We start from the raw sequence: 15,897 nt of genomic DNA on the forward strand, positions 1-15,897 counted from the left end.
CTATCTACTTTTGTACAAAGTAATGTCATATTTGTACCAAGCAGTGTCATAGTATTGAGTATCTTTTCAATAGCATTTTCTTTATCTAGATCCGTCTGTGTAGCTTTGTCTTGAAATGTAATTTGCAATGACATTTTTGTTAGTACATATGACTTCTATTGTAAATGTAAAATTCTGTATGTTTAATACTAGTCTTCGTATTTCTTTTGTTGTTACTGAGTCCTGTATCTTCCGTGTGATCCACCATTTTACCTGCGTATTATCTGTCCTTACAATGAACTTGTTATAGACGATGTATGGCTCAAAAGCTAGCCTTTATCACGGTCTTGCACGTGAAATCTATATCCCTTAGTAACATAGCTTTTGAAACTTGTCACATATGGCAGAGGACCACGTGACAGTGAGAACAAATCTTCTATTTGCTTACTATCATCATGTTTGCGCAATTCTGCAACCTATCAAACCAAGTATGTATACACAATTTAGCAAATGCTATTCGCAAATTAATTTAAAATATAAAATCTTAACTACTCACCTTAATTTGTAACCAACTAATGAATTGTCTATTCCATTCGATCTCTGAATCATTCTTAGAGGTATCAAATGGAACTTGTGAAAATTCTCTACAAAGAATTTAAAGTATAATATGTTATTTTAAGTATGGAAATATGGAAAGGTAACCGTCAATTATTTGAATTAGTTATTACTTACTCAAGAAATGGTTGAATTTCATCACAATTCTTTAGAATATAAAAGTGTGCCTGCTCAAATTCGTCTGATTCAAGACTTCCTGGTGTGGCACTATTTAAAGTTTTTCCAGGTTGAGAAAAAATTGTTAAACCTCCATCAGATACAATAGAACTGCCATCATAATTCCGCTCAGTGCGATTAAATCTTGTTTCCACCGTATGCAAATACCTTGAACATAAAGTCATACATTTAGTTGCTATATATCCCTCTGCAATAGAGCCTTCTAGGTGAGTCCTATTACAAATAAAAGACTTTAAGAAGTATACCATCGCTCCACTGGATACATCCATCGATATTGAATAGGTCCAGCAATCTTAGCTTCATTAGCTAAATGAATTGGCAGGTGAACCATGATATCAAAAAATGCAGGAATGAAGACCTTTTCTAACTTGCATAGAGTTATAGGAATTTGGCCTTCTATTTTCTCTAGCTCATCTACTCTCAAACATTTTGCTCTGAGCATGTTGAAAGATATAGACAACTCAATAAGTGGTTCAAGTACAGATTTGCAAAGCATACCACGTATTGCAAGTGGGAGTAGATGTTGCAGAATAACGTGGTAATCATGACTTTTCAATCCTGAAAGTTTGCGATCTTTAAGATTGACACACTGAGATATATTGGATGAAAATCCATCTGGGACCTTCAAATTCTTCAAGAAATTGAAAAATTTATGCTTCTCTTCAGGTGATAATGTTAACATGCAGTTGGTAACTCATATTTATCCCCCTTTTTTATCGGATGCAATTCTTTCTTTATGTCTATTACTTCCAAATCCAATCGAGAATTTATGGTATCTTTGGTTTTTCCTTTGACATTTAAGATTGTTCCCAAAATGTTATCACATATATTTTTCTCAATGTGCATCACATCTAAGTTATGTCGCAACAATAGAGTTTTCCAATATGGAAGATGAAAGAAAATGCTCTTCTTATCCCAATTATCACCCCTATTATCATGTGATATTTTAGTCTCTTTCTTTGGATCCTTTGATAGTATGTTACCATCTAAATCAGCCACTTGATCAAGTATATCATTACCAGATAGCATTTTTGGTGGTAATTTATGCTCTTTAGTGCCATCAAAAGAATCTTTATCATTCCTCCATTTGTTAATACGAGGAAGAAAGCGTCTATGGCGCATATAACACTGTTTATTCCCATTTTTCAACCAAATTGAAAGAGTTTTTTTATTACAACATGGGCAAGCCAATTTTCCTTTGGTTCTCCATCCTGACAAATTTGAATATGCAAGAAAGTCATTAATGGTCCATAACAAAGATGCATGTAACATAAAATTTGTCTAGATGATGCATCAAGGTCTTCACACCAGTTTCCCACAATTTCTTTAATTCTTCTATCAAAGATTGGAGATAAACATCAATTGCATCTCCAGGACTTTCAGGGCATAGAATAAGCATCGATAAAATAAAATTTTCTTGCTTCATGCATAACCAAGGTGGTACGTTATAAGGAATCAATACCACAGGCCAAATGCTATGTGGAGTTTTTGTACTTTTAAAAGGTTGAAAACCATCACTAGCAAGTCCAAGTCGAATATTACACGGTTCAGTAGCAAAAGATGGGTGAAGTTTATCCAGTGTCTTCCAAGCTACTGAATCAGCAGGATGCCTCATTATTCCATCATCAACTCTCTCATCATGATGCCACCTCATCAAAGAAGATGTTTTTGAAGACATAAACAGTCTTTGAAGTCTTGGCTTTAGAGGAAAATAACGCAAAATCTTGCATGGTATCTTTTCCCATGTTTAAATTTTGTTTCCCTATTACGTTTATCCTCCTTCCATCTAGATATTCCACATACTTTGCAAGATTCAAGAAGCGCATCATCCTTCCAATACAACATGCAATTATTGTTACATGCATCAATTTTTGGTAAGAAAATCTAAGCTCCCGAATTATCTTTTTTGCATTGTAATATGAACTTGGCAAATTGGATCCATCTGGCAATAAATCTTCCTTACTTCAACAACATTGTAAATGACGCATTACTCCATTTACCAATACTTTTTATATGAAGTAATTTGACCAAAGTAGAAAGTTTAGAAGCTTTCGAACCTTCATAGATTGGTTGCTCAAAATCTTTTAAATGACTATAGAATCGGTTTTCTTCAGGATTTGGTTCCTCCTCAATAAAATCATCACCACCAGTGTTCATATTGACTTCATTCAAATTAGGATATAAATCCCCTAAAATCTCATGTATTTCATCCTTCTCATCATCCCTTTCAATGTCAATATGGTCTACAAATTCAGAATCTGATTCTGGTTCATGTAACCTCTCCCCATGATGATACCAAAAAGTATAACTTCGGACAATTCCATGTACCAATAAATGTGACCTAACCATCTCACGAGTTCTTGAAGATGCATTACAACATTTCATACATGGACAACGTATTTCTTTTTTTTCTCCTAACTTTGTAAAAGCATAATTCAAAAATTTCTCCACCCCAAGCACATAAGCATTATCAAGTCGATCATCAAAAAGTTGCATCCATTCTTTATTAGGTGCCATAGTCTTGAATCACGAAAAATACATAACAATCATATTAGTATAACAACAAAAAAGAGTAAGAACTAAAATTGTGTTTTGAATAAAATGTAATACTATGTTTATTTAATGTTACTATCTTTTGTTCTAATGTTCAATTAATCAAACAGTGAGTATATATGTACTCTTGTGTAATTTTATTTTTTTAAGGTTTAAGTCATCAAGCTAGCAAAAGCAAGTATAGTACTAACTGAATTAGTTTTCTCCTAACAAAATCAGTGTATCTAACACACCTATGTGTACCCCAAACATACCTTAATGTATAACATCAACTCAATATTTGAATCAGTAAACAACTTAGACATATCAGATTCAAATCATGTTGTCTATCTAACTTTTCTTGTATACAGTGTATTTACTTACACTAAACCTTTCAGTCCTAAAAGATTACATTGTATTCATTTTTGCAGCAATCTTTCAGATCTCTTTTTAACTTTTAGAATGAACTTTCATACTCCAAAATCTCTTGAAACACTCTATATTAGTTTCCATTCACAAAAGCTATCGCAAGAGACAGAATAATAGGCACACATTTGCACATTAATCCAACTACAAGCAGGCCTATTTCATTTCATTAATGTGGAAATACAATCAAGACAGTAGGAGACAAGTTAAGGATAAATGGAAAAGATGAAACAACAGTCTTGTTTAAGCAAAAGGACTTCATCATAGAATGGGAAAAAAACAAACTACATGCACAAAGAATGAATACTGTTATTTGCAATATACTTATTCACTTGGCAGTTATTTAATATGTGGTATTAGTGCACTTAAACGAGAATTTTTCTTCTTATTTCCTACTGCTATTCAAGTCAATAAAAACAACAACTTGCTTCCAAGATTCAGTTGCAATCCATTCTTTACAGAATGAGATGCAAATCACTTTTCTACAATAACAGTCATCATCTCACCTCATTTTATTTTCAATCAAGTATACTAACAACAGTTCTCACATTAGGACATTCAACATATATATATGCTTACTACCAATATGCTCAACCGCACAGACACCAAAACAGAAAAAAAAACTGATAAGAAATCATACAGGACAAGTTCAGATTTGAGAAAAAAAAGGCATTTTTCACAAATATATTCATAGTTATAAGAATCCAAACTTACCTTTAAAGAGATGGAAATTCCAAGAATGTGTCCAGATTATTAGTCTCGGTAAGGTAAAGATGAACATTATGAAGAGAAGCTGTCAATTTAACACGACAATATAAGTTATAACTGTGGTTGTCTTAGAGAATCCACTATGCATCAGATAACTAAAACAATAACCATCTATTAAGAACTGATGTGGTTGTCTTAAGAGAATCCATTATTTATGATGAAGATGATCCATTTTTCTTCCTATTTCCTACTGCTTATCAAGTCAATAAACAACAAATTGCTTCCAAGTTTCAATTGTAGTCCATTCTTTACAGAATAAGATGCAAATCACTTTTCTATAACAACAATCATTATCTCACCTCATTTTATTTTCAATCAAGTATACTAACAAGAATTCTCACAATAGTACATTCAACATATATGCTTACCACTAATATGCTCAATTGCACAGACACAAAAAACAGAAAAAAGGAATTGATATGGAATCATACAATAAACGTTTAGATTTGAGAAACATGAGGCATTTCACAAACAAATTCATAGTTATAAGAATCCAAACTTACCTTCAAAGAATGTTTCCAGATTATTAGTCGCAGCAAGGTGAAAATGAGCAGTATGAAGAGAAGCTGTCAATTTTAACACGACAATATAAGTTATAACTGTGGTTGTCTTAGAGAATCCACTATGCATCAGATAAGGAAACAATAACCATCTACTAAGAAGTGATTTGGTTGTCTTAGAGAATCCTAAAATCAGTTAATACATGAACCAATTCTAAGCAGAGACAAGCATATTCAGGGAATAGTTGTTGCAAGGATATACATAGTGACCTATGACTAGATTTTACAGGGACATGGACTGATAATTAAAGTTAAGGCTAGAGATTAATAACTTTCTTGTTGCCTTCCCTATTTCATTCAAAAATACTAAACTTATGTACAGAGCAAACAAATTGAAATCGTTATCAATTTTGTTACCTTGTAAAATGAATAGCCAAAATATGTAATGATGGGTTGATTTATATATATTGTTATTTGGCTTTCAAGTAAAAGCAAACTTCAAAAAGACACAGATAGCTACAGGACAGACTTTTTATGATAGATAGCTATTGAACTAGAGAATGATTCCATAATGGATCTTCAGTACATACTATGCAAACATATTTCAAAACTCGAGGTGATTTTGATTCTTCTAAAAGTCAATTTTTAGCTCCTTGGCACCTACATAATAAAGTTATAAGACAAGATGGATTATATCTCAAGCAAATATCGAGTACATCATTGTCAAAGAGAGGCATATGAATGAAGAGATATGATGACATCATTGCAAAGAAACAATAGCATCAAGAAAATTTATATTCAAGTATCACGACACACTTATCCATAGAGTAATGACAAGATTCAAACGTCAAATAAGACAAAGTTAAAAGAATGTCCAAGCTCTATCCTTTTTTCAGATTGATGCTTGCCAACAAACTAGTCAAAATGGTAACTTTGAAGGTGAACTCGGATGCAGTGAATCACAATTAGGTTACACATTAAGTCGAGAAAGAATAAGCTAAATAAATATTTGTTAAGAGCTAGAGAAAGAAGTTAACTCTAGTCTGTACAAACAAATCATATTATAATTGACACAGCTTTATCCTTTACTTTATTAAAAGAAGAAGTGAGACAACTATGTTTTTCTATGACCTGAACCATACAAAAAGAAATCGAAAAAACATGGATGCAAAAATATTAAAGGATTCAGTTCACACATTAATTAAGGATATGACTAAACTACACTAGTGCATAAAGCAGAAAAACATTTTCAGTTAAAAAGAGAAAAAAACAAACCTAAATGGAAACTGAAAAATCAGGGAAACTACAAAAATCAGGGAACTGAGAAACCCATGACTAATTTTTCTCAACAAACCTAGAAATTGACGCAAGCTTTGGATCTTATCTTCTTGCTAATTTTCCTCCAGAAACTAAAGCTCATTATTTTGAACTGAGCGAGACGTATGGCTGATAAAATGTGGGAAGATGGAAATCGAGAATCCCCAAACCTCTAACAAAACTAGAGAGAAGTACCATATCCTCCAAGCTGCTGAATTTTCTCTAACTGTAGAGGAGAATTAATTCACCTGTAGATTGTGTATATCGTGCCCCTGATTTCTCTAACAACAAAGTGAACAAACCAAGAAATTTGACAATATTAGTGTTTGTTGTTCCAAACGGACGGGAGGAGTGGGGTATGTAGAGAGACGTGTGATATTGTTTTATAAAATAATTAAAGAGGGCCCTTCTTGATTATTAATTAACAACCGGATACTAACTTTTTTAACATCCAGAAATTATTTGGTCGCTGAGAATATTTTAAAAATTAACTTTTAACAACAAAAAAAATATTTTGTCGTTATAGATATATTATTAACGACCGAATTCATATTCTGTCGCCAAGAATTGGTCGTTGAAAATGAAATTTCTTGTAGTGTGGGGGAGGTCCTATAGGTTGTGGAGTTGTCCTAATATATACGTAACGGGAAAGTATGTGTGTAAGATGATAAGGTTAGTATCATTAGAATGCAAAGTATCTAAATCCTATATGAAATAATAGTATGCATATTCCCATATCCGATCTCAATAATAAATGCATCATCTATTCCCACATCCCCAATGGCTTATAATGTTGTATTCCAACTTCTTCAGGCTTCTTGTTGTTTGCTAGCTTATCCGTTTATGTCTTGTTGGTGAGGTTTCTTTCCTTGGTCTCAATCCGTTAAACAATTGTGGATTTCATAGTAACCATTTGGTCTATTTTCCACGGGACATGAAGTAGTAATAATGTCAATAGATTCCTTGAAAACATATGGATTATCACTTTGAATGATTTTTGGTATGGGCAAGGGAATAATGAGTTTGGTTGAATCATATGCCTCATTTGTGCTAAGGAAACAATGTCAATCATATGTATAATCCGGATTAGTAGGGACTCTGGAGTATTACTTTCAAACCATAGAATTTAAGGATGGAAATATATGTTTTATCCCCACCATACGCTACACAAAAAAATGTAAGATGAAGCGAGTGTTATACTGCCGGCATGGATCAAGGGGCTGCCCTATTTGTATATTTTTAATTTCTATGAGATTAATAATATAGACGCCATTACTGGGTTTAGTTTACAGGGGTAGGATAATTCGTCGCTTGGTGAATGTGTTTAGGGAATTAAGAGCAACTTACAAATTTTATTACCCACTTTGTGATGTTGTTGTGTTACTGTGAAGTCTAGAGGTGGTATTAATATGAAAGAAGAACAGAGAAGCGTGAAAATTGATTCCACGGATGCTGTGACTAAATGAAAATATGACAATTTCTCAATGTGTTGTTATTCTGTACAGATGGAACTATGGTATGTGATGGGTACAGTATTCTGGAAGATACTGAATAACTTGATGAAGGTGTAAATTTTTAGAGTTATTTTACAGAGATGTTGGAGTGTCGTGGTTCCTTTTAGAGGGGTTTGACAAAGTGGTTGCAACATTTGAAAAGACAACTTTTGCGGTCAGTCGCGAAATAAGTCAGAAAGTTGTGATGTTTAAGAAAAGGCGTGATTGTTCGCTGCTGGTCGTTTGCTCCTGATGGGTCGTAGTATTTTGTGTTGTTATATTTTATTATGGGTTCTGATATTGTAGTGGTTAGGTTTAGCGGGATTCTAGAGGTTTAGAGTATCAGTGATTGCTGGAAACATGGAATGTTGTGTAATTTTATTATTCTTAATAGTATGAAATTGTAATTGCTTCTCAGGAATTTAAATTGCCGATAACAAATAATAAGTTTGTGCCAGTTTAGTAATTCATGTAGGGAAGTTAGTAAAGTATGTTTTTGGTGAATATAATCACTCAATTTAAGGTATAGTATCAATAAAATCAGTCTGTTTAACGAATCCGTTAGTTAAGATCTGCCCTTGAGGGAAGGACAGTAAATCCAGCAGTGCCCATATTGTACCCATATGATAGGAAAATAGCCCTTACTCTAAACAACCACTTTTTCGAGAAGGGGAGGAAGTGACAACATACGTTATTTCTGAGCGAAAATTGAAAATGCATCTTACCATAAGCCATTTCTAATTTCTGTCATTTCTTTACACATCGCTCTGAAATTTTATTCATATAAAAGATAAGGTAATCAACACCCAAGATGGGGTTAGTTTAATAAGGTATTCTAATCCTACATAATGTAGCTGGGAAAGTTTGTAACTTCTAACATGTGACAGACACCTCTTTTATGTGCAGACAAACTCTGTCCAAACAAAAAGATAAACGATAGTGTTGTCCCAATTGAAATCTGCAGATTAGGTTGTCAATACATGTTGCTTTTAGTGAAAATTGGAATTACTGCAGAGAGAGTGGAAGCAAACAATATGATGAAGAGTAATAAATTAACCTGACCTTTAGGTATGAACTGTAGTCTTATTTCGTGTATTTCAAATTATATTATAATGAATAGGTATTTTGAGATCGGGTTTTTTATTGAACGTAAGAAACATCCAACAGAGGGAATTTAGCACTTATGAAGTGTTAGCGTTTAGAGTTCAGTATAGAATTGCCATCAACAATAGTTTGTAAGTAGTTACAGTTGATGTATATTGTAGAGACTTGATAAATGGAATTGTCATTTGAATTAGATAGAAAACTAACAATTACGCATTCACGCATAAGTAGTTAATAAGATACAAACATTGGCTAAGAAGTAAATGCACACATTGTTTAGTTACATGATTCAGAAAGACATCTACTTTTTAACGGTTTTTGGTTTCTTCAGTTTGACTTGGGCCGCTCTATCTGTCATTTTCTTGGCCCTCTTTCTGTACGTCGTCACTGATTTGACTTCGTCATCAACAATAATTGGTGCTTGCTCATCAGCTTGATGTATTTCTTCAGCAATTATGTTGTGTCTAGGGTTTGAGTCATTCATATCAATTCGCACAAGGAATTTGAATAGCTTGTCTTTACTCACCACCAATTTGCGATAGTAATAACATTCTTCCCTCTTGATAATAGGTAAACAATTGGATATGTTAGTTGGAACGGTTTCATTAAGATACACAATAGACTATGTAAATATGCCCTTACATTTAGTCGACTCTATAAATTAAGTTCATACCTTTACTGAGGTTGATTCTATGTACTCTTGCACGCTGCAGCCTAGTAAATATTTAGCCTCCTCAAATAGAATGACTCACGCACGTCGTTCTCCAGCATAAACTTCAAGTCGTAAGCAGTACCTTCAAAATAGGGTGCAGTATATTTTAATATAATGTGGTCTGTAATTAGTAAATATTGAATGGCGTTTTAACAGAGACTAACCTCATTTCATATTCGACATTCTCACTATTGTAATTGCTACAAGCTGCAGTCTCTTCTATAAATTTCACTTTCTTGTGGCACTTTTTGCAAGACGAATACCATGGGTCATCTTTATTCAATATGTCTTCAATTGTTGCTTTGAACTTGTACATACAATCCTGCAAATCACCAATATACCATATTGGAGAATATACATTGAACATAGAAATGAATTTTATTAATGGAGAGTTCATGTATAGGTTAGTATCTACCTGTGAATCGGCCAACAACCCATCCAGAATATGGTCCAACGGTACTTCTATGGCTCTTCTCATTACCTTTGTTGGTGTTATTGTAATATCTTTGTTGTCGGCCTTTATGATTTCACGCATGTATTTATGATGAGGTTAGTTAATTGTATCACCCATTTAAAGTGAGGTCTGTTCGGTGCATATTATTATCGGGTTTATAGTGATATTATGAAACTTCACAACGATGATAGTAGAGGAAATATGTCCTGTTATAGCAATTTTCAATTATACCTGGCAGTTGTGGGAGAGGGGGTAAAGTAATAGTGGTGAACATATTAGTGAATGTTGTAATGTATCAAGCTCGAAGGTCGTTTGGTTTTTGGAACATTGGATTGATCAAGACGTTGCTCACAGGAATAGTAGAGATCCCAAATCGGCCTAGTGTGGCAGGACCATTTAAACATTTAGAAACAACAACTATAGTCAGTTTATAGTTGATAAACAGGTACAATACACTGTCGATACCTTTGTATATTGAGATTCTAACGTCACATAAGGCAAGTATAGGCTTATCCTCTTGCAGCTTTTCGAGTAATGCACCGTCATTTCCAATAAAATCTTCCCATAGAGTAACGATTGTATGCTCCATGCTGGATTATTCGTTAGAAGTGAAAATTCAATACATAACGTAATCTCTATATAGATGGTACATTATATAGCATTGCAACTTACAGCTCATTTGTAACAAGTATTTCCCGTCTCTTGGAATTTTCATTTTCAATGAGGGGATTCACCGAAACTAAAACGCAAATCATGTTTGGAAATAGATCATGCCGATTAGTCATAACGATAACGTAATGGGGAAAGAAAATAAGAGTTAAGTCGTGTGGATAGTTACCTAGAATAGCACCATTAGGTAATTTATCAGCATGTTCCAATGATGAAAAACCATAAGAGAATTTTTCTATTGGAACCTCATGCTCAGTCTCCTTTATGATTGTACTGTCTATAAAGGCCAATTCAACTTTTTTATGCACAGAAGAGTAGTTGGGGTTGACGCGATCTAAAGCGCCCTTTCGCAATGTAGTAACTCTTATTTAACTTCAAGGAGTCCTTCCATGTTTTGATAAGCTTATTAAATAGTGTTGCTTGAATCTTTGTCCCCTATTATTAAGCGGTGGAGGGGTGGGATAAGTACAACAAACATGAACCATTGTAAAATAAGGTAAGTGAAAGTGTCAACGTTGTTACCTCTTCGTCAACTAATATTATCATTCTGAAAGTTCCTTCATGCCTTGAATTCTTGTAAGGTATCACAAAACCCCTTCGAATAACTAAGACTCGCATGACCGAATCAACGGAGCTTTTAGGTATCTTGTTTATCGGTACACTCTGGTTTGCTAGTTCCATTTCGGCCGCAATCTGGGTTGTATCTCGATGAATGCATGTACCTGGGGAGATGAGTGCAACAATGTTAACATTGGCCGTTAATGTGTAGGGGTACGATTGATAAGGCGTATGGTAATAGTCTCCAACATTTGGTAGTAATTTAATGCTATAAAGATGTTATCAGTAAGATGTAATGTATATATAAGTATTGTTTTGGGAATTGCCAGGGGAGTATATGTAAGCAGATGAATGAATAATAGTTCTTATAGATGTTGCCTGAACGGGATGAAACAAAATTTATGGTATTTCGCTGTAATGAATGTGAGTCATTCCTATAGTTGCTGCATGTAGGGGATGAAACAAAAGTTGTGGTATTTCATTGTAATGAATGTGAGTCATAGTTGGGGTGAATGTGATGCATAACAGAGGTAACAGTAAGATGTTAAAAACCCAATCATAAGGTTAGAACTAATGCAACTATAGAAAATTTGGAGTTGCAAATGGAAGGGAATTATATATATGCAGGCAAACAGACTATAGTGAGTGGTATTGTTACAACAACACCAATGAACAAAGGGAATGAGTGCGATGTACTCGTAGCAATATTCAATGTGGGATGTGATGTACATTGTCTACGTTTAGAATGTCGGGAGAAATTGTATTGTACAAAGCAGAAGCTGTGTTAATGGAAGTTGAAAGTAATAATGCAATAACATAGAAAAGGGAATGACTTACAACTTGTTAAATAGCAAAGCAGATTCACGGATGTTGTGCTTCCAAATTTTCTGCGAGCAGGAGAAACAAATTAAGTGGTGAAGTAAAAGGATAGATTTATTAAGGCAATATTGTGAATGAGAGGGGCAGTCAGTGCATACCTGCGCGTTAATTGTTAGGTGTTCGATGGGGAGAGCCATCTAAGTTTCTAAGTTATAAAGAGTGGGAAGCGATGGGGTACGTCGGTTTGGTAAATCGGGACGGACGTGTTTGTTGCAAGTGAAGGAGTTGGAAGTGGTGGTGTTTCAGAATGGTTGTGTATTGCGTTCAAAGGGTTATGTAAAATCTGAAAAGGTGGAAGTGGTGGCTTATGCGAATGGGTGTATGGAATTGGCGGCTTCTGCGAATGGGTACAAATAGCGTGGGTGGTGAAGGGTGGGTTAAGGGTAAAATAGTAATTCAGCATTTAAGTTAGGAGTTGATGCTTTTAAAGTAATATATTATATATATATATTACCTTAAAAGTATGAACTCCTAACTTGAATGTTAAAATTACTATAATATCCCTAACATAAGTTGTGACTTTTTCGATGAGTTGGGACTTTTCCGATAAGTTGTGACTTTTTTCAAAGGGTTGTGATTATTCGATGAGTTGTGACTTTTTCAATATGTTATGACTTTTTGAAAGAGTTGTGACTTCTCGAAAAGGTCATGACTTTCCTTATAAGACACAAAAAACACTTGTTCATACTACCATTTGTTGACTATAAATAGAGGGGTTTCCTCTCATTTTTCAACCACAATATTTTTAATCTTCTACTCTTCTTCTTCTTGCATTTTAAAATTTTTGTGTGATTTATTATGGTTGAGTGAGTTCAAAGTTTAGCGGAATATAAGGTACCATTATTCTGATGAAGTAAATCGTTCTATCGTAATAGGGTATACTTCATAACCTCGGGTACTTGAAGAAACTAATTTTGATGGTATAATAATTATTTTGTTGCTTAATATATAATTTAGTATGTAATGCTCCAATATATGAAGTTAACATGATATAGTCTAAATTTATTTGTTTTTGTTCATAATATCTCTTATGATGTAGATATATTCTTCTGAATATCTTTTTCCAAAATTTTGAGAATTGTCATGATTTGATTTTTTTGATGCTCTAAACAAAATAATTACTCTATTTATCAATGTTACTTATGTGATTTTGATTGTCAGGAAGTTTGCTTCAAAATAGTTATTACTATATGAAAATTGCCTTTTTATTTTACTTATTTACAATTTCTGAATATCTAAGTATTTTAGACGAGGAAAAAGTTCATATGACTTGTAATAATGCTAGTTGAAGTTTGTTTCAGTTAAATTTTTATTATTTATGTAATATATAATTTTTATGAGATAAATATTTTCATTAATGTAAATATGTATTTATATTTGGGTAGGTATTGATAATTAAATTAAAGTATTATATATGTCACTAATATTATCAAGTTAACAACATCTTCTAACTTCAAAATATATTAGTTTAAAGTCATCCAAGTTCTTTTTTTAAAAATAAACTCATAACAAATGTGAAAATATGTGAATTTATGAATCATTTAAAATATATCATTTGTAAAATAAAATTTATATTTAGTAATATGGAAAAAACATTTACATCTTGTCCCTACACCAAATTAAAATCTAATAACTATAAAAAAAATAGTAACGTTAATTAAAAGTCCTATTAATATATGTAAGTATAATTTTTTTTAGAAATTCAGTTATTGCACATTAATTCTTTAGTTATAACATTATAAATTCTCTTAGTTATTACTAATTATTGCAAACGTTATTCACACTATTTTACATTCTTAGTTATAATATTATGAATTCCATATTTATTACATTAATTATTTCTATCTTTCATATTTCTTTATATTAACTTTCGACCAATATTTATTCATATTATTATACCCCCCCTATATATGCGATAACATGGTGTTGTTATTTTTCCCTTTAACGAATCATGCTTGGTTGAATAAATTGAAAATCACTTACAAGTATATGAACTATATCTTTATTGGGTGTAAGATGAAACGGTGATTATATATATGATTTCATAGATAAAATATATTCATTAATATTAATATTTTGTTTTTTCGGTAAAAAAAATGAAACATTTCTTAGTAAACATAGTTGTTCTCTTCACATGTTGATATGGCATCTAAAGAGTTTAATGTGGAATACACATGTAAAGCATCTGGTTAGATGACAACAAAAATACACAACAAATATCGTCTATAAGGTAATATTAGTGAGATGCGACAAATTAAATGATTGAACCTCATCAAATTGCAACACATATATACATTATTGCATTTAACTAATAATTTTTTTACTGACCATCTTCATAGGTTCGCGTGAATAAGAGATGTATATATGACAATCCACATTGAACATTCGCAAATGAATCTGCAATATTATTTTGTACTAAGCTTATTATTCAAATCTTTACTTAAATAAGCATACTATTTAATACAACATACATTTTCTTAATTGGTAATCACGTGCAACGCACGTATCAAAAAACTAGTATATATATACACAAGCACCAATACGAAAAATAAGCCTACTATTGGATGACATTGTAATATATGGAAGAGATGAAAATAGGAGAAAGTTGAGGATGATGATGATTTAACTTGATATATAATTATATCAAATTAAAATACTTAATAGTGTATCGATGACAATTCAATAAGCCTTTTTTTTCAATGAAAAGTTAACGCTTCTTCTAGATAGTTTCTATACAATATTTTAAATACTAAATCATGCAATTTACTCCAACTTTTCCCCTATCAAATAGTATATATAATTAATATTAAATGAATTGGAAATTTTATAACATTTTAATTTAGTTAAGGAGTAAAATGGTAATTAAACTTTGCATTTTGGAGCTCCTCACTCTTTATATAAAATGATACGTTATGTGAATGCTGAAATAATGTACAAGTGAAACTTTTGGTGTGTGTTGAGTTCTGTAATTGAATTGAATCATGTTAAGTGTATTAATTTTATTTTGTTCATGTTAAGTTCAGGCCCAAATTAATAATAAATAATAAATTTATAGTTATTTTTTTAAAAGAACTCTACTTTTTTTGTTTTCATTTTTGTTTTTGTTTTAATAAAATGAATTTGACATTTTGTAAGGACTTAAATACAAAATAATATCCAAAAGTTGGTAACTAATGTATAAAAATAAATAAATTTTATTTTTAATATCGATTACTTGATGCATGTTCAAGATTAAGTCCCAACCTGGCTCTATAAATTGGTCCCCCTTTCACCCCTAAGGTTTTTAGGAAATTGTCTACATTTTTCCTCCGCCACCGATTGTGGTAACATAAGAATCGGATAAGGAGGTAGAAATCATTTTTCAACTAAAGCTTCCACTCTCTTCACGATAATGTCTTTAGGTATGTTATTTTTCTATATCTTCAATTAGAATAAACAAATAAGAAAATTCATGTAAAGACTACAAAAAAATGGATATCCTTCCTTATAAATATAGCAGTAGTAATAATAAGAAAAACAAATAGTATTTCCAAAAGTTATGATTCTGCTAGATCCATCTCATAACTGATAATAAATCACGCTTTGTAACACCTCGGAATTTTGAAAAATAAAGAAAAGATGTTTTTGGGTTGTAGGTTGTGTCTATGGTTCCCATCTACTAACCGTACAAGCTTTTAAAGGCCATAGATGGAAACCGTACAAATAAGAAAAATA

The 15,897-nt window shown here is 32.3% G+C and overlaps 1 protein-coding gene and 1 long non-coding RNA gene across 2 annotated transcripts; both read right to left on the bottom strand.

The window, feature by feature from the left end:
- Positions 1 to 50: 50 nt before the first annotated feature.
- LOC102599947 (uncharacterized) lies at positions 51 to 2,172 on the bottom strand. The gene is made up of 3 exons (XM_015312333.1): positions 712 to 2,172; positions 536 to 623; positions 51 to 455 (listed from the first exon to the last, which is right to left on the bottom strand). Exons 1-3 carry the CDS (start codon positions 1,038 to 1,040, stop codon positions 309 to 311), a joined length of 564 nt encoding a protein of 187 aa, XP_015167819.1. The 5' UTR covers positions 1,041 to 2,172; the 3' UTR covers positions 51 to 308.
- Positions 2,173 to 4,410: 2,238 nt separating this feature from the next.
- On the bottom strand, positions 4,411 to 6,676 carry LOC107062103 (uncharacterized). Its single transcript, XR_001474416.1, has 3 exons — positions 6,352 to 6,676; positions 5,001 to 5,063; positions 4,411 to 4,522 (listed from the first exon to the last, which is right to left on the bottom strand). It is a non-coding gene; the product is annotated as an uncharacterized lncRNA (long non-coding RNA).
- Positions 6,677 to 15,897: the final 9,221 nt, after the last annotated feature.

This window comes from Solanum tuberosum, unplaced genomic scaffold (assembly GCF_000226075.1).
Source record: "Solanum tuberosum cultivar DM 1-3 516 R44 unplaced genomic scaffold, SolTub_3.0 scf00196, whole genome shotgun sequence".
Lineage (NCBI taxonomy): Eukaryota > Viridiplantae > Streptophyta > Magnoliopsida > Solanales > Solanaceae > Solanum > Solanum tuberosum.

What these genes read in the sequence shown, in the direction of transcription:
- LOC102599947 (XM_015312333.1), bottom strand. Translation starts at nt 1,040, where the DNA reads ATGGATGTATCCAGTGGAGCGATGGTATACTTCTTAAAGTCTTTTATT. An exon ending in GAAATTCAACCATTTCTTGA is followed by an intron (nt 624 to 711) that starts GTAAGTAATAAC and finishes AATTCTTTGTAG; the next exon opens with AGAATTTTCACAAGTTCCAT. An exon ending in TTAGTTGGTTACAAATTAAG is followed by an intron (nt 456 to 535) that starts GTGAGTAGTTAA and finishes TTGGTTTGATAG; the next exon opens with GTTGCAGAATTGCGCAAACA.